The 23,070-nt window shown below is 33.1% G+C and overlaps 1 protein-coding gene across 11 annotated transcripts in view; it reads left to right on the top strand.

Moving 5' to 3' along the window:
• The window catches only part of LOC142341107 (voltage-dependent calcium channel type A subunit alpha-1-like), a 294,273-nt gene that overhangs the window by 46,236 nt on the left and 224,967 nt on the right, over positions 1-23,070 (top strand). For 10 of the 11 annotated variants that reach the window (XM_075391999.1, XM_075392008.1, XM_075391990.1 and 7 more), the window contains exon 2: positions 7,836-9,313. In XM_075391999.1, the coding sequence (XP_075248114.1) occupies positions 9,078-9,313 (236 nt within the window). In that variant the 5' untranslated portion in view covers positions 7,836-9,077. Of the gene's footprint in view, positions 1-7,835; positions 9,314-16,434; positions 18,470-23,070 lie in introns of those variants that run through there. The other variant, XM_075392098.1, reaches the window with a different exon arrangement.

The following is a 23,070-nucleotide window of genomic DNA, read 5'->3' as shown; positions in this document are numbered from 1 at the left end:
GATTACTTGGAAGCTAATGGTTGATTTGACTTTTAAATTATTTAATTTTTAATTAAAAAATGACCTTTTGAACTTGGTCTCTAATTTTCTCTTAATTTTGTCATATTGTAGCTTATTTCCAGCAATGAAAGAAGGCTTCTTCTTTTTATTGAAACCAAATTCAATCTTTATTGCAATTTTACGCCTTAAGTTATGTTTTTTTGGCTTTGATATTACTAGATTTCACATTTTAAAAAAAAAAAATTAGGTATTTGCCCATTTTTCACGTTTTCTAGTTTTGATTGACAGTTCGTATATCTCATTATTGGCTTTTAAAATAACGCACAATTCATAATATTAAAACCCTTGAAGATATAGATTATGATTTTAACTGCATTGACACTACTTTCTCGAAGAACTTATTTGAATTTTTTAAAATTTGTCTTTAACGGACCTTTTTACTTTGTCTTTTTAGTCGTATGAAAGTTCCAGTACAATGAGCCGATTTCATTGGTTTTTCATGGACGAATAGATGATCCGATATTCTAATGTTTGTAGATAGCTGATGGCTTTCATGACTCTGAAAACAATTGTTTTATAAATTAAAAAGAGACACTTTGTAACTTCGCAATTCTGCTCCTTTTATTGTCTGTTTGTTTTCTGGTCTCGTTAATTACAAGCCAAATATGACATTATTGTTGTCAAAAGAAGGTTTCAAGAGGGATTGGTGTCACACAATTTAATGTTTTTAAATAATTCGTTGACTTTACTGGCTTCGACACGGAAAAAAAAGTAAACTAGTTTTTAATTTTTGTCAAGTTTGACGTTTTTTTTGTAGACTTAAGACATATTCTGGATAATTGTAGATCCCGAGGGTTTCCTTGGGAAGAATAAACGAACCTATTTAGTTATTTCATTCCGTATTTGATGGCGTTCATTCCTTCGGAAATTTTTTTTTGAAAAAAGTTCAAGTGTTACTTAATTTTGCATTTTTTTCATTTTTATCTACTAGTTACATAGCTTCATTAATGAGAGGTTACATAATACATTATTGATTATCGCCGAAAGTGCAATGGAACATATTTTGATGGCCATAGTATGGATTTAGGGTTTCCAAGGCGTTTTCGGCCAAGTTTTAATTGATTTCTTGTTTGTTGTCTATTTGTTTTTCTTTTTGTGACCGCATAAAAAATTGAGTATTGGCAGTACTTAAACCCTTCTGTAAAAGATTTGATAATCGTACACCTATGGGATAATTTAGTTGATTCATAATGGTTTTCATTACTTTGAAATTAATAGTTTTAAAAAATAAGCGAAATTTACAACTTCTCTGTTTTTGGTCTTTATTGTCTAATTGTTACTAAGCCTTTTATTGAGTAGACCCATATCTTTTCTGGTCAATTAAAAGTTATTTTGTTTAATATCAGTTTTATCTGACGCTATTTTGATTTTGTTATTAAGTTTTGTTTTTTGAAATGGAAATGAAGTTTTTGATGTAATTAATTTTTGTTGCTGTTGTTTGATTTTGCTATTCGTCTTGAATCGCTTTCTTAATTTTTGCACATCTCATCAATCTAATGCACCATTTTTTACTCCACCACTGAGTTTTTTGCTTTGCAGGCTATCTTTTCGTTCATACACCAATTTTTAAAAAAAAATTCTTGAATTTTTGGGTTTTTCTATGTTCCTTATTTGGTAGACAATCATTCCAAAATTGTAGATGAGCGGGGTCGGAACCTTATGTGCAATTGCACATTACCGAGTCGCCTTGTTTCTTTGAAATTAATAGGAATGGAAAACTCTTTCTGAAGCAGCTCCTAAATCTTTGCTTATTAAGAGTCTCGAATTGTATTTAATACCTTGTATATCATTAATGCTTTAAATTTTTGCAATCATTTTCAATGTTCAAGTTTATTGGGAATCATTTTTTCAAATTTTCAACATTCAATGTTTTTGAAGACTTCATTCTGCAATTTTCATTTATGTTGCTCAATTTGTTTTCAATAATGATAATGATGATACCAATTGATACCTAATTCAATTCACTTAACTAACTCTTTTTTATATCAGAACAGAATATTTATATCAGCAAATTGGAGTATATGTCGCACGAAAATTTTAGCCTATTTGAAGGAGGTAGCTAAGTCTCCTAAACAATAAAAACAGATTTTATTTCCAAATTTTTGTCTTTAGTTTCCTTACAAAATATCGCGAAGCACGTGGGCGAAGAAACAGAACACTTTTTACTAATATATGTCTACAATTACAAAAAATTATAGCTAAAATTTTATAAGTGAGTTGAAGACAGGGGTCAAAATATAATTTTATTTTACCAACTAATACGAAAAGACAGAACTCTGACTTTCTGAGACTGTCCCACCGGATAAATTTCAATGATGATTATGTCGATATTTGAATTACTGATCAGTTGACAAAAATTCATAAACAAATGTTTTCAGTTTTTTTGCAATCTCTGGTTCTACACAAAACGACATTTTTCTGGATAAAGCCTAACGTATTTTGATACTGACAAAATCTAAACCTGAAAGCAACTTTCGAGAGATTTTCAAATTTACCTGCAAATGATTATTGATTCATTCAATAAACAAGACGTAATTGTCATATAAAAAATCATTATTGTGGCATCTATGGGGTGCTAATTTTCAATTTTCAACTGCTATTATTACTTCATGTAAGGACACCCAAAAAAGATTTCTAGTTTGTTTTATTTCCCATGCCCAGTGTCATCGCAGCTCGTTGTTATTAGAATATGAGTTCAAGAGCTATTTTTCAAGTGAAATTAGATCTATCAATAAATTATGAGGCACTGGTAGGCATTAGGACTTAGATTTTTGGAAAAATATTTTTGACGCTCTTTTATTGGGACCTTAGCAGACAGTCCAAAAACTCAATTAGATTAACTCTTTAAAAATTTCACAAATTCAAAAAATTTTTTGAAGTTTAATGTTTTTTTTTCACCTGGAAGTGTTTTAAAACTTAAAATGGGTTCAAATCATATTTTTCGTTCTGTTTTTTGGTTCAATTAACTCTGATAAAAAACTGTTTCGCAAAGTGAAATAGAGGAGTGATGCATAGCTCCGCTTTCTATGATCTCACGGTTAATTTATGTTAAAAGTGTTTGGTTTTGTTAGTTCGAACATAATGCTCAGACTGAATTCATTCACATTGCTCTTTAGGACATCTATCAAATCGCCAACATATAGGAGAAGTGAAACTAATAATGTGTAAATCGTAGTCTGTGATTTGGTTTCTATTCTCAAACAACAATGTATTTTCAATATAGGAGACTTAATTAACAGTAATATTTTTGTGGCAATCTAATCTTTCACAAGTATAACAGAAGTCGAACTGAGAAAAAAATCACATTTTAAAAAAGAAATCAACATTAATACGGAATATCCAGTAGGCAAACTCAGTTTTGTACAGAAAAACTCTAATTTTGAATTTTCATTTAATAAGGTCCTTCCAAAAACAAAGATTTATGACTATCTAGCTCGGTTAACACTTCCTTAGTGTTTTTAGAATTTTCAGTTTAAAGTTAAATACGTGCGCTGGAAAAAAAATATCAATCAATCGACCAAAAAACCATGTGCCAGCAAAACAACAAGAACACAATTTCATCAACAAAAAAATCGGCATAAGAAGGCCTCTAGCGGTAAATGACATCGATGAAGACAACTGATTGGAAGAACATAACAGTACAGCTCAGGAATTAAAATTCAAAGAAAAACGAAAACCAATTCACTACTTTCAAATCTGTTACGGTAATATGAGCTGATGATAGTTAGCCAACCTATGAGGAATAAAACAAGAAGAGAAACAGAAGAAAGCTAGACAAAAAAGATTTCCAGTACTTAAAAAAATATTGATGTTAATTTTGTTTAAAAAAATCGGAAAATCAACTTAAGTTGAAAAAAGTCACGCACTTATTACCGAAAAGAAACACAGGTAAAAACTCATCTAGAAAAAAACCAAAAGAAACAAAATGGACAATTTAACGATCAAGAAGTTTTGAAAAATAAATTGTTTCATAATCTGACAAAATCTAAAACTGCTTCTTCATTTTCTGGCGGGAAAAACCATTCCTATATCGTAAATTGACACAAGGTGGCAAAAAGATCAACAGTGCAACTAAACACCAATAAAGCCGTAATTTTGAAAAAAAAAATTTTTGTTGTCCTTGTAATTTTGGCTTCAAATAGAAAACAATAAACAATTTTGACTGTATTAAATATCTGATGGGAATTGCTATCCGTGAGAACACAAGGACAGGACAACAAAGGATCAAATACGAAAAATCCTAAAACACCACTATTGTTTCATAAAGACGAAACCATTCACGAAATCAGGAAGATAAAAAATGAAAACACTGAAAAGTTCCACTTCGTTTCAGCTAAAACTAGATTGGAGTTGTCATCATTAGGTTGACTAAACTAGTCATATAGAAAAACAAAAAAAAAGACAAAGATCATTAACATATTTTAATGAAAATTCAGTAATTTGATACAATGAAGACAACAGGTTGGAAAGTTATGAAGTTGCAAAAATTATTGACCTACAAAAGTATAAAGTCTTCCTGATAGTTCCCAAAAAACTGAGACTTAGTGACAACGAAAAACAAAAACATAGTTTTGGAGCCTTCATAAGATAATGAATGAAAAAAAAGTGCAAATTCATGTATTTTTAGTTACAGGTATCTGTCAATAGTTAGCTGAAATGATCAGAGAGCAAAAAACGACGAACAGAGGAGAAGTTCACCGGTATTAAAGAAAACCACAAAACGTTCAGTTCACAAGCTTGTGATTAAAAATGCTCTAAAAACTTAATTTTTCCTCCTCAGAAATCTCAGTTATCTTCTCATTAGTTGATTTTTTAATCAGTCCACAAAGTGAAAAACTGCAGAATTCAAAAAATTATATGGCCTTAATTTCAAAACTATAGCAAGATACAATAGATCAAAAACAGAACATTTTATAGGTTTTTTACGACTTTGGCCCTCGTCAAGAGGAACATAGTTTGATGATATTTAATGACAGGAGAAAACATAATACAACGGAATTTTTCACCTGGAAGCTTTTTAAAACATAAATGGGTTGAAACCAAATTTTTTGCTCTGTTTTTTGGTTCAATTAACTCTGATAAAAAACTGTTTCGCAAAGTGAAATAGAGGAGTGATGCATAGCTCCGCTTTCTATGATCTCACGGTTAATTTATGTTAAAAGTGTTTGGTTTTGTTAGTTCGAACATAATGCTCAGACTGAATTCATTCACATTGCTCTTTAGGACATCTATCAAATCGCCAACATATAGGAGAAGTGAAACTAATAATGTGTAAATCGTAGTCTGTGATTTGGTTTCTATTCTCAAACAACAATGTATTTTCAATATAGGAGACTTAATTAACAGTAATATTTTTGTGGCAATCTAATCTTTCACAAGTATAACAGAAGTCGAACTGAGAAAAAAATCACATTTTAAAAAAGAAATCAACATTAATACGGAATATCCAGTAGGCAAACTCAGTTTTGTACAGAAAAACTCTAATTTTGAATTTTCATTTAATAAGGTCCTTCCAAAAACAAAGATTTATGACTATCTAGCTCGGTTAACACTTCCTTAGTGTTTTTAGAATTTTCAGTTTAAAGTTAAATACGTGCGCTGGAAAAAAAATATCAATCAATCGACCAAAAAACCATGTGCCAGCAAAACAACAAGAACACAACTTCATCAACAAAAAATTCGGCATAAGAAGGCGTCTAGCGGTAAATGACATCGATGAAGACAACTGATTGGAAGAACATAACAGTACAGCTCAGGAATTAAAATTCAAAGAAAAATGAAAATCAATTCACTACTTTCAAATCTGTTACGGTAATATCAGCTGATGATATTTAGCCAACCTATGAGGAATAAAACAAGAAGAGAAACAGAAGAAAGCTAGACAAAAAAGATCTCCAGTACCTAAAAAAGTATTGATGTTATTTTTTTTTTGAAAAAAATCGAAAAATCAACTTATGTTGAAAAAAGTCACGCACTTATTACCGAAAAGAAACTTAGGTAAAAACTCATCTAGAAAAAAACCAAAAGAAACAAAACGGACAATTTAACGATCAAGAAGTTTTGAAAAATAAATTGATTCATAATCTGACAAAATCTAAAAGTGCTTCTTCATTTTCTGGCGGGAAAAACCATTCCTATATCGTAAATTGACACAAGGTGGCAAATAGATCAACAGTGCAACTAACACCAATAAAGCCGTAAATTTGAAAAAAAAAATTTGTTGTCTTTGTAATTTTGGCTTCAAATAGAAAACAATAAACAATTTTGACTGTATTAAAAATCTGATGGGAGTTATTATCCGTGACAACACAAAGACAGGACAACAAAGGATCAAATACGAAAAATCCCAAAACACCACTATTGTTTCATAAAGACAAAGCCATTCACGAAATCAGGACCGATAAAAAATAAAAACACTGAAAAGTTCCATTTTGTTTCAGCTGAAACTAGATTGGAGTTGTCATCATTGGGTTGACTAAACTAGTCATATAGAAAAACAAAAAAAAGACAAAGATCATTAACATATTTTAATGAAAATTCAGTAATTTGATATTATCAATGAAGACAACAGGTTGGAAAGTTATGAACTTGCAAAAATTATTGACCTACAACAGTATAAAGTCTTCCTGATAGTTCCCTAAAAATTGAGACTTAGTGACAACGAAAAAACAAAAACATAGTTTTGGAGCCATCATAAGATATTGAATGGAAATAAAGTGCATATTAATGTATTTTTAGTTACAGGTATCTGTCAATAGTTGTCTGAAATGATCAGAGGGCAAAAAACGACGAACAGAGGAGAAGTTCACCGACATTTAAAGAAGCACAAAACGTCCAATCTAGGAGCTATTGACTAAAAATGCTCTAAAAACTTAATTTTTCCTCCTCAGAAATCTCAGTTATCTTCTCTTTAGTTGATTTTTTAATCAGTCCTCAAAGTGAAAAAATGCAGAATTGAAAAAATTTCATGGCCTTTATTTCAACACTATAGCAAGATATAATAGATCAAAAACAGAACATATTGTAGGTTTTTTACGCCTTTGTAACTCGTCAAGAGGAACATGGTTTGATGATATTTAATGACAGGAGAAAACATATTACAACGAAACGGTCGAAATACAACGAAAACATAGATTCAGAACCGAATAATTGTCTCACTTGAGCTATTAATCTTCTTGTTTTTTCAGTTCTTTTTGAGTACACTCAGCTACTTCGATTGATAACTTCTATTATATTGGTTGACTAATATTAAGTTCAGGAAGAAAGTTTGATTAATCTTTTTTTTAAAACAGCATACAAGTATTATAATTCAATTTTGAGAAGTGCTACGAATTATGCGCGTGAAAAAGTTATTAGTGGCCAGTCAGCTCATGTTTAAGGAGTACGAATAAGTTACAACGCAAAATTTAGGAAACACATCTATGATAAACAAATTTTACGTTTAAAAAAGTCTATACAGTATTTCACCATTGAATGGTGGGAACTTTTTGTGCATTACCGATCTCCTATGTTTTTTTTTCGCATGTAACATGTTTTTAGAAACTTCATTTTTAGTGAAGAAATTTGCGTTTGAATACAATGTCTGGGCGCAAAATTAATAGGATTACCTGCAAATTGTGTGTTTTGTAAATTATTTTTTCTCATTGCTACTTTCCAGAATTTTTAAATCCTGGTTTCTAGAATGTATCACTTGTTTCTGGAAAAACGCCGATGAGCAAAGTACAGCAAAATTTAATTAGAATGTGAATTGGTACAACACAATTATTATGTTTTAGGCTGACCCAATTTTCATAGAATGCTATTTCACCTAATTGAGAATTAGCCCGAAGTGTCGACTTCACACGAGGAATACTGGGGTCGATTAACACAGAAACAGTGGCGAATTCCATGTGCTTTACAGATCTGATGGCATATCAATCTATTCACATTCTGATGTGGTTACGATACTTGATTTCTTCTATGTGAAAGGTTACCGAAATATTTGAAAAGTTACCAAAAATGAGTAGAATTGTTTATTTATTCAGATCGAAACATACTCATTATTATTATTATTTTTTAAAGATTATTTTTTGAAAAGAAGTAACACTCTTCACCCCAGTGATAAATTGGATAATACTTCCCTATTTCAATTAATAAATTATAAACTGGAAATTATTTAACCTTTCAGCCATTAAATGAATCGTCTTATTCCTATTTTGAATTTCAGCCTCATTATAAAATAGAGCTTTATAATCGTTCACTATTTTGTTAATAGTGCTTGTTAAGTCGTCTAAAATCTATTTTAATTCGCAGATTGTAAAACCCAAATCGTTTAAAAATCATTCACAGCTTTATAAAAGGGGCGATTTGATGGTCAATTTACGTATGGCTCGATTGTACATTTATCATTGTTTTGGTTGATGGTCACTTTTTTAACCATTTAACCAGCTAGACTGTGACCATGATCCATTCAGCCACATATGTGGACAATATTGGAAGTCGTGGTTGCCCCGGGCAGTACTCAGAGACCAAAGTAATTCCACTCTTTTCCACCCAAAAAACAACCCAATTGAGCATTGTTAGCTCAATTCATAATTCAGCTACATTCGGTACATATCCCACTGACTGTCACAATATCTTTAGATTCCATAATAAATTTTATTTTAATATCCTGGAAAGTACAATCAAAACAGGTTACTTTACCATTGCTATTCTGTAAATGCATTGAATATAAACAAACAATTAAATCTGTACCATGATCGCCTTCATTTCACCAAAGTTATCAATTTTTCTTCTCCACATTTGCAAGTTTCTTCTGAAGCAGTCGGTCAGATACTGATCAACAAGTCTTTTTTGGCGAATCACTATAATTACTTTCTACTCTGTCACCTTTTCGGGCCAGTTTACAATTTTTCCGTCAAATTTTCCAAGTTTTTCCGACCAAACTTGCGACTATTTATCACCTAATTTCCAACGAATGTTACTGCCATTATCATTACTACAACTTGTATTATCAACCAGTGGTTTAATCTGTGACTATGATGGCGGGAGGGGGCTACGAATTGCTGTCAAGGGGAGCAGTATCAACATCAGATCCTAGGAGGAAACCAGATCCACAGTCTTTAGACCTCCCGGTAGCATCAGTGGGTGCAACCCCGGGTGGAATGGACGACGCAAGTTCTACAGCTGGGGGTGTTCCGCAGAGATCACGAAGGGGTGCCGTTATCCAGCAGAAGTCTGCCCTTATTGTAGCCGAGAAATGGAAGCGGGGAGAGTTAGTATAATAAAGTTTATTCTTCATTTTAAAACTATCATTAACAAATAGCATTCTCAACATTGTTTGCTCCCATAACATATCTCCGAAGACGATCGGGCCTGATTCAGAAAAAAATCAGAGAAAATACCAGGCCTGATTCAGAGTTTGATCAGGTCAAATACAAAGCTGCTAAGAGAACACTCCAGATTAGAAAAATCATGTTTTGGCGGTCTCTAGCCAGAGAAACCCAAGTCTAGGGTCTCTCTGCAAAGAGAAACAACTGCCAAGAGAAATGCCAATTCTTGGATCACTCTGTGAAGAGTAGACCCAAGACTTGGTGATCTCTTGGCAGACAAGACGCAAGACTTGAGATTTCACTTGGCAGAAAGGATCCAAGACTTGATTTTCTTCTCGACAGAGGGTTAAAATGGTGCATTTTTCTAAGTTCAGGGGCACTTTTAACACAAATTTGAGTACTATGATGTACAAATAAAGCACCAAATGCACCAATTAGGATTACAAATGCTATCAAAATTAATTTCATGGCTCTTGGTAAGGTATGGTCACCTTTTCCAGGTTTAAGAGGTCCTTAAAAATACAAATTCGGTACTCACCGTTGAAGGAAAATGAAAAGCTATATTTTGACAGAAAACTTGCAATTGAGTGCAAAAATTGTGTAAAAGTTTCCCTCATTAAATGGAAAACAGCTTGTCTTGATGATGTCAAGCTTAAACCTGCTCAAAGAAACTCAAGACATTGGATGTGCTCTGCCCAGAAAAACTCAAGTCGTAGCCTCAGCCTCTCTCTCTTTCTCTCTCTCTCTCTCTCTCTCTCTCTCTCTTTCTCTCTCTTTCTCTCTCTCTCTCTCTGCCCAGAGAGCTCCCAAGTCTTGGCTCTTTTATCCAAGGGTATGCCAAAACTTGCGTTCTGTAAAATTTATGAATCAGGCCCGAAAGGCTCTGGGGGTTCACTGCGGGTTATTAGATGAGCACTCGCCTCCTTGCATTTAAAGCAATCAATTGAGAAGGCTGATAGCTTTTCAAAACCATAATTATTCTTAGAACAAAGTTTCTTACACCAACTTTTACAATTTTTTTTGAAAATTGGTAGTCGAAGAAAGTTACCCTAAAACTGTTAACAATTTTAGTTCAACTGTTTTTGGACTACCACTAAAACGCTGAAATTTTTCTGACAAGACTAACAATATTACGAAGTGACTTTCATTTTTAGTTTTACTAGAAAGTAAAAACTTAAGAAGAAATTGTTTTTTGGGCGAGCGTTTTAGCCAAGTCATAAACAGATATAAAAATGATTAATTGCTCTCAAACAAAGAGTGTAGCAATTTTATTAGTCATGTCGGTCTTTTTTATTGCGATTTTTTGCTTGACCGATTTTTCGTCTGACGCTTTTGAATTTTCGTCCTCAAAAACGGGATAAACAGGTAGCGCCCAGCGGGCATTAAGTGCTCTTAGAGCCTTTCAGCTCTGTTTACGCTCAAACTGTTTTGGAGACTTAAACTTATGATGTGAAGGGCGGTTCTTAGAAATTGAAGACCCCTCCACTCTTGACCCCCACTTCCCCAACCCTTCCCTGCGCGCTGTTACCCCCACGCCCAACCCACGCCCACGCCCACCCCCACGCCCACCCCAACCCATAGTTTTTAGTTGCAATGGAATGGTTTCAACAATTTAACATCTCGAATATTAGCATTTTTTGAAAAACGTGCAATTTTTTTTCAATTTTTTTGACAATCATTTTTCCTGTTTCAGGTCTTTCCAGTCCCAGGGTTCAGAACACTTCCTAAGGGGTTTGATAATAAGTTACTAACAAACTTTTATTGGCCATGCAATAGTTTTTAATAGCCGCGAATCAGCCCCCAGTGTACCCCCCTCCGTCCCATGGCTAGCTACTGACGAACGATCGCTTGCTAAAAACGCAAATTTATGCTATTTTGCAATTTTTTTCAAGCTTTTTGAAAATTTGACATTTTTTGTTTTTGATCAGCCCTAGGTGTCAAGGAACTCCCTATAGGATTTGAAAATAGGTTATTGTATAGTTTCTAGATTAAATGAAATGTCTTGCAAGATTTTAACATCCAAAATTATAGCATATTTTTTGCCATTTTTATACAATTTTTTAACATTAATAGTCATTATTCAGATTTTTTGAGCCTCAAGGGTCAGGAAAGCCTCCGTTAGGGATTGATAATAAGTTACTGGAAAATTTTTGTTGGTCATTGATTAATTTTCATCTTTTTATTATCACAAGTTTTAGAAATTTTTTAAATAAAACTTGCATCTTTTTAAGTTTTGAATTTTTGTCGTTTTTTAGTTTTCTCTAGCGTCAAGAGACATGATAAAATGTTATTGCATAATTAATAGACTGTTGCCCACCCCCTTCACTCCCCTTCAGACTCCCGATGCACCCCCCTTCCGTGGCTACGTTCAAACAACCGATCACTAAAAACACGCATTTTTTTAAACTAATTTTCACAATTTTTTTTCAGGTTTTTTGAAGATTTTTTGTCATTTTTTGAGTTCTTTCAGCCCTAGGTGTCAAGGAGCCTCCTCTAGATTATTATAATTGGATTTTGCATAGTTTCTAACAGTAGTAGAATGGCTTCAACATTTTAACATTACGAAGTTTTGACATTTATTTTTCATTAATCACGTCTTTCCAGACGCTGGGGCCAGAAAACGTTCTTAGGGTTTTGATAAAAAGTTATTGGATTTTTTTGGCCATTGAATAGTTTTCAGCTTTTTTCATATCACAAATTTTAGCAGTTTGTTAAACACTTGCATATATTTTTCAAATTCTTTGAAAATTGTTGTCAATTTTCAAGTTTCTCCAGCCTCAAGAGCCGAGGAACCTCTTCTATTGTTTGACATTAGGTTACTGTATAGTTTCTAAATAAAATTGAATGTTTTTCAAGGTTTCAACACAACGAAATTTAGCATTTTTTTTACAAAACGTGCAAATTTTTTCAATTTCTTTACATTGTCATTATTCAGGATTTTCAGCCTAACAGAAAATCTCCGCTAGGGTCTGATAATAAATTACTGGAAAATGGTGTTTGGCAATGGATTAGTTTTCAACTTTTCCAGTTTTTTTAAAGTTTTTTGTCATTTTTTAAGGTTTCTCCAGCCCGAAGAGCAACATTACTCCTATAAGGTTTGATTATAAGTTACTATATAGCTTCTAGATGTAATTGAATGTTTTTCAGGATTTCAATACAAGCAATCTTTAAAATTAATTGCAATTTTTTCAAGTTTTCTTATTCTTTTTGTTTTTTTTTAATCTTTTTCCCGCCTCCAATGTCCTAGGGACCTCCTCGAAGGTTTGATGACATGCTGTCGCATAGTTTGCAGAGTTAATGGAATGGTTATTGATACTTTAATGACTCCAGTTTTAGCAGTTTTATGATAAAATTTGATTTTTTTCCCGAATTTTTGGAAAACTATTATCATGTTTCAAGTTTATGGATCTCTTTGAGCCTTTGAAATTCTTTAAAGCTTGAAAAAGGGATACTGAATAGCCTCTTGAGACAATGAAATTGTTTTGAAGATTTTAATATCATGAATTTTAGCAAAATTTTGTTAAAATTTGAAATTGTTTTCAAAATTTTTGAATATTTTTGTCATTTTCTGAGTTTAAACTCAGAACTGGCCAACGAAGTTTTTCAAGTCTTGCAGATGGGTTACTTGACATAACTACAGAGACTAAAAATATATTTGAACATTTCCACTGCGAAATCTGGAAGCTTTTATCTTAAATTTTGCAACTTTTTTTAATTAATAACAGGTCAAGAAAACTAAAAGTTGCTGAGTCGAATCAAGCTAAAGCTGGCCTCACTAAACTGTGGGTATCTACTGACGAAGCCAACCAATCGCCGGTTGTTTGAGAGCAATTCGCCCGACGTTAGTCGGTTATTTTTATTATTTCCAAACGAAACGCCGCAGCAATCTAACCTGGATTGATAGGACCTTTTTCATTATAAAGATTCAATTTTTCTTCAAGAATACAATTTTAAAAATTTTTCTATAAAAGAAAATTTGGTGAAAATCAGAAAGTTTGAAATTATTAAGCCAGAAAAATTTTACGAAAAGCGGAGCAAATGATTTTAATAGCAACTTTATCTGAATAGTCTATACACGACTCTTGGTTTACATTTTTTTTGTCAGATCTTAGGTTTTTTGTTCTAAATCGGGTTTAAAATTTCGTATTTTATATCGACTCTTCATAACTGTTAAATATTGCTTTTACTACACCTCCAGTAAAGTAAAATACTCATAAAAACAACTAAAGACGGCCCGTAAGTTCATTGCGAACGAACAAATCCTATGAACACATGATTTTTTTTACAATACGTTGAATCTGAGCTGTTAATTATGGTTTTTTATTGAGGAAAAATTTTAGAGAATTGAGAATTGCAGTAGCAATGAAAATTTTAGAGAAGTAGAGAATTGCAGTAGCAATGAAATCGCCCTATTTTTTGGATTAAATGTGCGACTCGTCATCTTTTCGTCAACAGACCATTAACGTCCTGCAACGGTCAATACATAAAGCTTGCAATCAAATTTCTAAGAAAAATTTGTTAGAAGACAAATTTTTTCCTTTGCTAGTTTTTAGAAAATTTTTCTACATCGCATTTGGCACCCCTCAATACATGGGATGAGAATATTCAACGGTACAGAGATTTAGGTACCACTATTTAATGGTTTATATCGGGATGAGTTTCACAGATGCATCGAATGTCAAAAAACTCACACCTAAAAGGAGAAAGAAATCAAGAAATGTATCTTTGTATTTATTCTTCAAGACGAAAATGCATATTTTAGCAAGGTTTTTAACAATTGTATGAATTTCTCAAATGAATCAAATTTTCAGAACCAAATTCAAATCAGTTAAAGCTGCAAATTTAATTCAAACTATTCGAGTGGGCTGCAGAAACATATGAAACTTTCTTCTTATTCAGACAAACAGATCTTAGCCAATATAAAAATCCTTTAAAAATATTTCAGCATTTCACCAAAGACATAAATGTTTTTTTTTAATTTTTGCTTTTTTTGTATGATGCATTTTTTCGTGTTTGCAGAAAAGGTTTGCAGAATCTTGTCTCGTCTGTCATGCGCTTAAAACAATCTGTATTCAGATCAACTTAGGCAGAAATGAGTTGTCATCAGACTTCCGAGTAAAGATTTCCGGAATATGCTCAAAATGACAATTTTTAGCCCTAAAATTTATCCTTGTAAATACAAATTGTTGTTCTTGTTTATAAAGAACCCGTCTATAGTTCGGGTTTTTCAAAGTATCTCATCTTCTTGCGAGTTTTTCTTGATCAGGCCCCTAGATCACTTAAACACTTGACCAAATTTCACAAAAAGCAGAGCAGTAAAAAGATCTTCATTAGATTCTTAGGTCCATTTTCAGGCGTCTCATAATCGGAAGAGAAATTTCATGATATTTATTACAAAAGTCCTGAAGTGGAAATCAAATTCAAACTGATTGTGAAACACAAAGAAGACCCGATATGAAAGCGATTTCAGATCGGGTCTTCTTTGTTTTTCACAATCAGTTTGAATTTGATTTCCACTTCAGGACTTTTGTAATAATTATCATGAAATTTCTCATCCGATTATGAGACGCCTGAAAATGGACCTTATGGCTGCTAGATTTATGATAGAAAATAGCCTTACTTTAAAACATAAATCAATTTAGTGAAATGATCATTCAGTAAAATAATACTTTTCTAATTTTTAGTGTTGCTAATTACTAATTATTCTGCTCCAAGCTTGCGATTGCTTTTGTTTTTACCTCATTGTAGTAGTCGCCTATTTGTTGATTGTGTATTGTGGATGTTACCTAACGCCTATTGAGTTTTCGTATTATGTTACTTGCACAATGTTACTGCCATCAACATTCGTCGACGCATTCAAAAGCGAAGTATAGGCACCTATATCGAAACTTTCAAATTTATGAAATGGGGCGCCATCGTTTTCTGCTGATAGGCATCTTGATATAAATTAAGATTCCTCCAGCGTCATTCGATGCAGCATTTTTCACTAAACTGTTATCTTGTTTGCAACTGACATCAAACGTTTTTGCCTTCTGCAAAGTACTAAAAGCGCTGCAAGATAAACAGCGGCATTGACACTGTTTCAAAGAAAAACTCAAAGTCAGGCATGTTTTTAGAAAACGTAACGTCCATTGCTACACATGTAAAGCAAGAGAGAGAGAGAGAATTGAGAGGGAGAGAAATTTCCAAGAGAACTGCATCTAAGTCCAATCTGCTTTTTACTGTTGCGCCTTTTACGCAATTTCAAGAGTGCCGCCAAGCCCATTTCGCGTGGCCCGCGCAGAGGCTGTTGAAAGTGGGCAAAGAACAGACACTTAAGTGGGTGGTGGTAATGGTAGTGGGTAGTGTTGTGGGTAAAAGGGGTAAGGGTGGTTGGGTGCCGATTGATTGTTTTTAATCCCAAGGCCACTACTGAGTAGAGTACTTTTTCTGTATTTCCTTTGTCGCTCTTTTTCCACCGACTTCCTTTTTCCCCACTCAAGTCTAGGGTCAATTAGTCTTCGCAAGAATGGGTATATAGGTTGTAGTTCTTCTGGACTAGCATAGCATTAGTTGAGTAAAAACTATGAGCCGAAGCAACCAAAATTGAGAACAATAGATTGAATAAGCTGTCTTAATGTTCCCCTTGAAAAATATTTGCTTTTACTTACCTTTTTTCTATGTTGAATAAGGCATCTTGCTGCAGGTAGATTTTGTTGGATTATCTTACCAATTTTCATTGTGTAGCATTCAAGGGTGAGCTTTGTTCTCAAAAGAGTGGCGAGGACTTAATTTAGCTCTTATTATGTTTTTAAAAATAATTTTGAATTGATCAGATTGAGGGGTATAATAGACGCATGGTTTGTTCCGTTGCTCTTGTTGTGTTATTTTGTTATTTGAATGCAAAAGTTCGATTATACCAGCCTATCTCTTTATTGTTCCTTGTTTTTCTTCTCCTCCTGTTGTGTATCTGAGTTTAACCTTTATCCCTTAAACTCCTTTCAAATCCCCTATAAAAAATATAGTACGTTTTTGGCGTCACAGCTGCTGCTTTGTATTATTAGGAAACAAATTAATACGAATCGAATAGCTATTTAGTTTGATAGGATCAATCATTTTTTCCATCTCTTATTTCATCTCTTTTCTCATTTGACAGTTTGGGGAAAAAATTATCAGATGCCTTAATTATTAAACTGTGAGAACTAAATAGATCGAGTTTGGATTTTTCCTTTGAAGAGGATCACTAGAACACACCTAAATTGTCATTTGAATTGCACACCTGAAGTGAAACTAATTTAGCCTAATTCAATCATAGTTTACTTTTTTTTGCTATACGTAACGTATTATTTCTACTTTTATACTTATTATTCTCTTGTATAATTCATAACTTTTCCGTTTTACAGTAAACGAACAGAACAAAAAAGCAATCGCCCAGGCTTTGTTTACGATTGCTACTTACATTAAGTTTACTCATGTTCTAACGTGGTATCAACAGTGTTAACGTGTCCAAATATTTTCAAGTCTATATCTATATAGTTAGAATTCTGCTCACGTAGGCAATCATACCGTCTCTGCAAATTCTTAAAATCATAACCCCCAACTATTTACAAATTGGCATTCATTTCACGTACAAACGCACCCAAATTATACCCCCAAATTTGTACTACATTAAACCCATTCATCAAATTGTTAGTTCCTCAAAATTACTGTAGTATTTCAAAGCTTCCTTGATATAGCTTAAAAACGTCTCGCGTCGTTCAGATCCTAACCGCGATATCATTCACGCTTCAATAAATAATGCATTAAATTGACTTGAAGTTCCGACTTGGCAATGTAATAGATAACACTGTATCCCTACTGAAGTATTAACTCCTGTAGCGGTTAAAGCCGGACCTGTAACAAGTCCTGCCCAGTCGGTCTCGTGTTGGGGTGCAATTTAGTACCCCAGTGTATTTTATTTACCCTTGGGCAGTTTAGTGGTGTGTGTTGCGATCAAAAGCTTCATTATCGCTCTGTTCCGGCTTAATTTCCCCATTTTACATCCTCATTGGTCCGCCCAGAACACATACACCTCGATCACACGTCAAAACGTCGCCCCTCACCCCTTCAACCTAACCACACCCCTCCCCCATCGCCGCATTTTTGTCTAGTTGCATACAACATACATCAAGAAAAGACCAACGCGCTTGTAGTTTGAACGAGGTACGCATTAATAACTATATACAGGTACATTTTTAATACCTCTACCTATCTCTCGCCCAGAAATTAACCCCACAATCAATTTCAATGCTCCAACTGAACCCAGAAATAACCCAACTGCAAGTCGGTTACTAAGTTACAATATACAAGCATTCGTGCCTTTTCAACTTAACAGAACGCGATGAATACAGCGTTCTTGTTCCGCTGTATGATTTAAATGTTACAATATTTGGTGACCCGGTTTTGCCGGCCTTATCTGTAAGATTATCAGTATAGATTAATCAATTTCATCAGACACTGCTAGTTACCCTCTAAGTTTTTTCAAGTCTACTTTATCTTATTCAACTGTCAAAATTGACTAGACGCACTATTTACATCCAGCCACATTCAGTGCATTTAACTTAGTTCAGCCCAATTTGAATTATATGGCATTTTTAAGCTACGCGTTTTCATTTCATTTGTCTTGATGTCTTGGATAAATGCTTCTCTTTAGTCCGGACTATCACACATACTGTTCAATGCTTTTTTGTCATCTGATTCAAAAATTTCTCATTTACACTTTATGTAAATTTTATTCTAACAATCTTAATCAAAATTAGCATGTACTCATTATTTGCTTCAAAAAAGTGCGCTAACCTTCAAGAGTCGGCAAAAATCCAAAAGCTGTGTAATTTAGTTTTCTTTAAGCTCCGCCAAAATTGAAAGTCGATAGTTATAACCAAGATGCAATGACTGTTTACCTTGAAGTCTTGTTGATAGATTCGAGTTGATTATTATTTTTGCTCCATTATGCGACAAGCTGAATCCATACTTTAAATTTAATGTCACTCTTCGATGGAATGCAAACAATGACATCAATATAACCGGAGTTGACGATAAAGCGATTCAACTTCGAAAAAAAAATGCGTTAGAACCTACAGGTAATTAACTATTGAACTTTCTCATCAGCAGTATGGTCTCAAAGACTAATCATTCCGACCCATTTTAGTGGGGGAGGAAATATATGCTCAACTTGAATTTTTTCAGTCAATTTTCGCCGATCCCTATACTCATAGTACAAGTTGGTGAGTGGTATCATTAAAAAAGCTTGTCAAGCGTAGAATTTTGAATTAGAAAGATTCTTTGAATTTCGCTTTTTCCGAAGAGTAACGGAGGATTAAAGATTGTGAACGTTATGGACTTCTGAATAAAGCCTAACGTCTGTTGATTAAATTTGCTTAAATAATGATAAATTTTTGCTAAAATGTGGTAAAAACGTTAGCAATAGTCCATATGGTTTTACGTTTAATGATAGAAGCGAGTTGTTGAATTGTTTGAGCCATCTGTTTCGGCAAAATTTTCTGTTAGGTTTCTGAAAATTCGATATTTGCCTTTTATTCATAAAAATGGCATTGAATAATCCTATCTACTCCTTTGTCCAATCTGACAGGTCGTGCTGATAAAGAAACTGCTAACATAATCTTCCTTTACTCAGATACGGGCTAATTGTAATTGTACCTCCAGTTCCTCAGAAAGTTTTCTGCGAATAACACTTTTGCGGTCTTTTGCTATTTTAAACCAATTTTTTAAAACACATGGTTTATTTTTGATAATTTTGTTTTTGATTTACAAAAATACTCTTACACAATTTTTTAGAACATGTTCGTTTTTGAATAGCCAAGCAGCGATAGCACGGCCAATTTTGGTCCCATTGTTGAGTGTTGTAAGGATTCGGATTGTTTTTTTCGGTCTATCTTTGAAATATTTCAATTTGCAGTAATTTCATCTCAATTAGAAGAACGTTTAATTTCATTCAATTAATAGAAGGAGGTAATTTTATGTTTAATATAGTCTAATTAATCAAAATTTTTTATGAGTAAAGCTAATGGTTTTTATGGCTCCGACAAATTGTTTTCATTTATTTTTAATGAATTCTTGATACATGCCAGCATTTGATGTTTTTTTCTAGTCTTATGACTGAGCCTAATTAATCAGACGTTTAATTCAATGTCAAGTAATCTACTGTAGAAGCTATCTAATGCTTTCAGTTGATACATAATGCTTTTGTTAATTTAATTCGACAAGTATCAAATATTCATCATTTATTTCTGATACAAGGACTTTTTGGTCGAAATAGCAATTTCGGTAACACTTTCTACTTTTATGCTTTAACGGAGAAGCAACAGGAGCAAGACCAGTTTTTGTATAGATTTGGAATCTTATAGCTCAAAAATTTTGCGTAAATTAGTGAGGTGCTGTATATGATTCGTTGAAATACTCTGGCGTTTTTCGTTTTTTAAGTTAGTTACAGACCGGAATGACCTCAAATATTGACCTCAACTTCAAGTGCAAGGGGACACCAATAAATATAACTAAGAATTCCAGCGTAAAGAATATGATTTTTTCGCTTTAACACAGTTTGCGTAAATTCGGTCGTGAAATTTGGAGTTTTGTTTTAATTGCTGTTTTATCACTTAAATAATTGTTTTTCGGCGTTGATGCTACAAGTTATCGTAAGTTTTTCTTGGCACTTTCCCATTTTTGAGGTTCTATTTTGCTGTCTTGTCCGATCATCACAATGATTGAACAAGTAGCTTATCACATTAATGGCGTCCAAAAAAGCCGCAATTGATAACATTCAATTTTTTAGTGATTAAATTTTGGTTTTATAGACTTCGACACAGCTGCCTCGCAAAATTGAAATGAATTTTTTCATTTTTGTTTATCTTTGTTCTTTACGTAATCATAGGGGCTCTGTATAAAGAAATTTTTGAATGGTTTGTATGAAGGTATAAATGAAGCCATGGAATGGTTTCAGTTGATAGCTAACTGCTTTCACGAATTTTAATTTTTCTGTTTTCAAAAAGTGTTAACTTGTTCTCTAACGTTTCCTTTTTTGTTTTCTCTCTGCTTGTTAATTACTCTAAAAAACAGGTTGTATATCTTTTCTGGTAAAATGCAAATCATTCGGTTCAGTTTACTTCTTATCTGAAGCTATTTTGTTTTTTTTTCATCAAGTTTTTTCAAAACACACACGGATCGACATTGAGTTTCGGTCGTAAGTGATGCTTGTTGTTTTTATTTGATTTTGTTTTTCGTGTCTCTTGCGCTCCTTAATGGCAGCTATTAAGGAGCGGCCTTCTAACGAGTTATTGTTTCATTTGTATGGTGGTAAGATCTAAAGTAATTTTTTAAATGGATAAACCAATTAATTTCGATTAATAAATGATTTTTTGAAAGCTTCTATCTCATACCTTACCTCAACGCAAATTACATAACCTACTTGTTTCATTCTGAAAATCTTGATCAAATGGTTGCAACACTAATTGGATGTATTTTTAGTACGAATCTCTCATGGGATAATCACAATAATTTTGCAATCAAGAATTACCAAGAAAAATAAGCAATTACGTCAAAAAGACGATACTAAGCATAAAATTTGTCCAGCGAATCTTTTGGCGTGAACCTATTTACATTCAACATCTTTCATTGCTTCAAAAGTGTGGCATCCAGATTTTTGAATCTGCAGCGGATAGAAAATGAACAAAGAATTGGCCTGACGTTGATCAACTACAAATGGAGTTTAGAGAACAATAGAGATAATGAAAATTTGTGGCAGCAGCAGGGGTTTCTTCGAGTCTCGTACTTTTAAATCTAGTACGTATTTAGATTTGGTCAACCAAATTTTAATATGCCTTCTTGGCGTCGTGCGTTCAAAATTACGGGGTCTGGATACCTCGAATGAATGCGCGAAAGTGAATGAATGCACAAAAGTCGGGACATGGGTAACTAATGTTTATTTCCGTGGGAGTTCATTTCCTACAATTAAGTGGAGATTTTTCCGTGTTTTCCAATTTGTATTCGGAATCTTGCATTGACAACACCGAACAATTTATGTCCTATTTTGTAGGATTTGTTGTTAAATATGTAAGAGATGCGCTCAATTGTAATTTTTTCAGTAAAAATCACTTTCACAGAAATGGGAAGAATTATGCTGTGAGTTATTTCGCAGCTTTGTCAAAATATACACTTATGACTTTTGGCTTATCGTAGCCCATTACGTACACATTTTACGAATTTCCATAGAGTTTTGAGCCACGATCTCTGACGTGTTTAAATGAACCAAAGCTTTTTTTTCGGACAAACTGCAATGACAATACGCCATATGCATGTAAGAGATGAACTGAGAATGAACTGATCGGGAAACTTGACAAGGAATGCAGTGAGAGCTTGCCAATATTAAAAAAATCAGAGTCAGAGAACTATGGAAAATGTTTGCAAATCTTATGCATAATTGGCAAAATACTCTTCTGAAGATCTTGCTAACTAAATTATAGTTCTAGGTGAGAAAAATTAAAATGTTTGTTTGACTGTGGAAATATTTACAATCAGAGAGTGTTTCCTTTACCAACTTGTAACATTAAAACATCAATATCGAAGAAGTGCCCGCGTCGCTGGTCACACAAAAATCCCGGTAAGCATGCAAGGTTATATATGATTTTTAAACAACGATTATGAAATTATTCTTATATCATGTTTTTTTTTCAGTTTTTTTCGTATCATGAAAAATTGGAGCCGCCTTGAAACTTGGCAATGATTTTTTTCAACCTAATTTCATATAGAAAAACAATTCAAAATGTGCATCTTTTTGCTAATAGAAAAGTTTTCAAACAGTGTCTGATTTTCTCCCAAGAGCTTAAACTTAATCTCTCGTCAGAGATTTGTTTCGCATAGAGATATCAAGACGAGATATCCACTGTCTAATTTTTAAAATTTATTCAAAGAAAAAATCCTAATTTCGTCCTGCTATAATTTTCCTCCTATAATTGTCCTGCTCTGTTGTTTAAAATCGGTGTAATTTTTTTCCAGGTATGTCTGTTTACACAATAAATTTTTCATTAGTGTATTCAGATTTATTGTGTAATTCCTTTTAGTGGAGTGACAACTATCGGGTTTTTTGTTCAGCGAATTTAGGCCGACTGATACAATTGACATAGAAAGACTTGAGTGGTATCATCAAAAATCCCATTAAGCTTAGAACCGTAAATTAAAACGATTTTTCTCAAAATCGGTTCTTTCGAAGATTTATCCATTTTTAGATTTTTTGAGAACAATCACAATTGTGCCAGAATTTTGTTCTTTTTAAGCGTATTTTGCAAATTATTTCAGACAGTTTGCCCAATGACGTTAATATTAGTGACGATTCCGTCTTATTTACATACCGCACAACTCAATATTCAAGTTGTTATCAGTTTCCTTGTCGTTTTAACAATTTGTGAGCTATTCTTGAAAATCTTCAAACTTTGTCGCTACTTCAGCGAGAATTGAAGTATGAACACTAAGTTCTGTATCAACAAACGGGTGCTTTCGAGGCGTAAAATTCTTTGAAGTGCTCATAAAGTGGAGAAAAGAGTTTTTGTTCGTTTTTTTTTGTTTTGTGTTTTAGAATTATTTTATAATAACTTTTTCAGTGCTCTAAAAATTAATCATTGAAATGTTTTGCAATCAGAATTTTCAAGACTACAGATAGCCGATTAGTTCT

Source organism: Convolutriloba macropyga, chromosome 1 (genome assembly GCF_964194025.1).
Source record: "Convolutriloba macropyga chromosome 1, txConMacr16.3, whole genome shotgun sequence".
Classification (NCBI taxonomy): domain Eukaryota; kingdom Metazoa; phylum Xenacoelomorpha; order Acoela; family Convolutidae; genus Convolutriloba; species Convolutriloba macropyga.
This window is presented reverse-complemented; position numbering and strand designations above follow the sequence as displayed.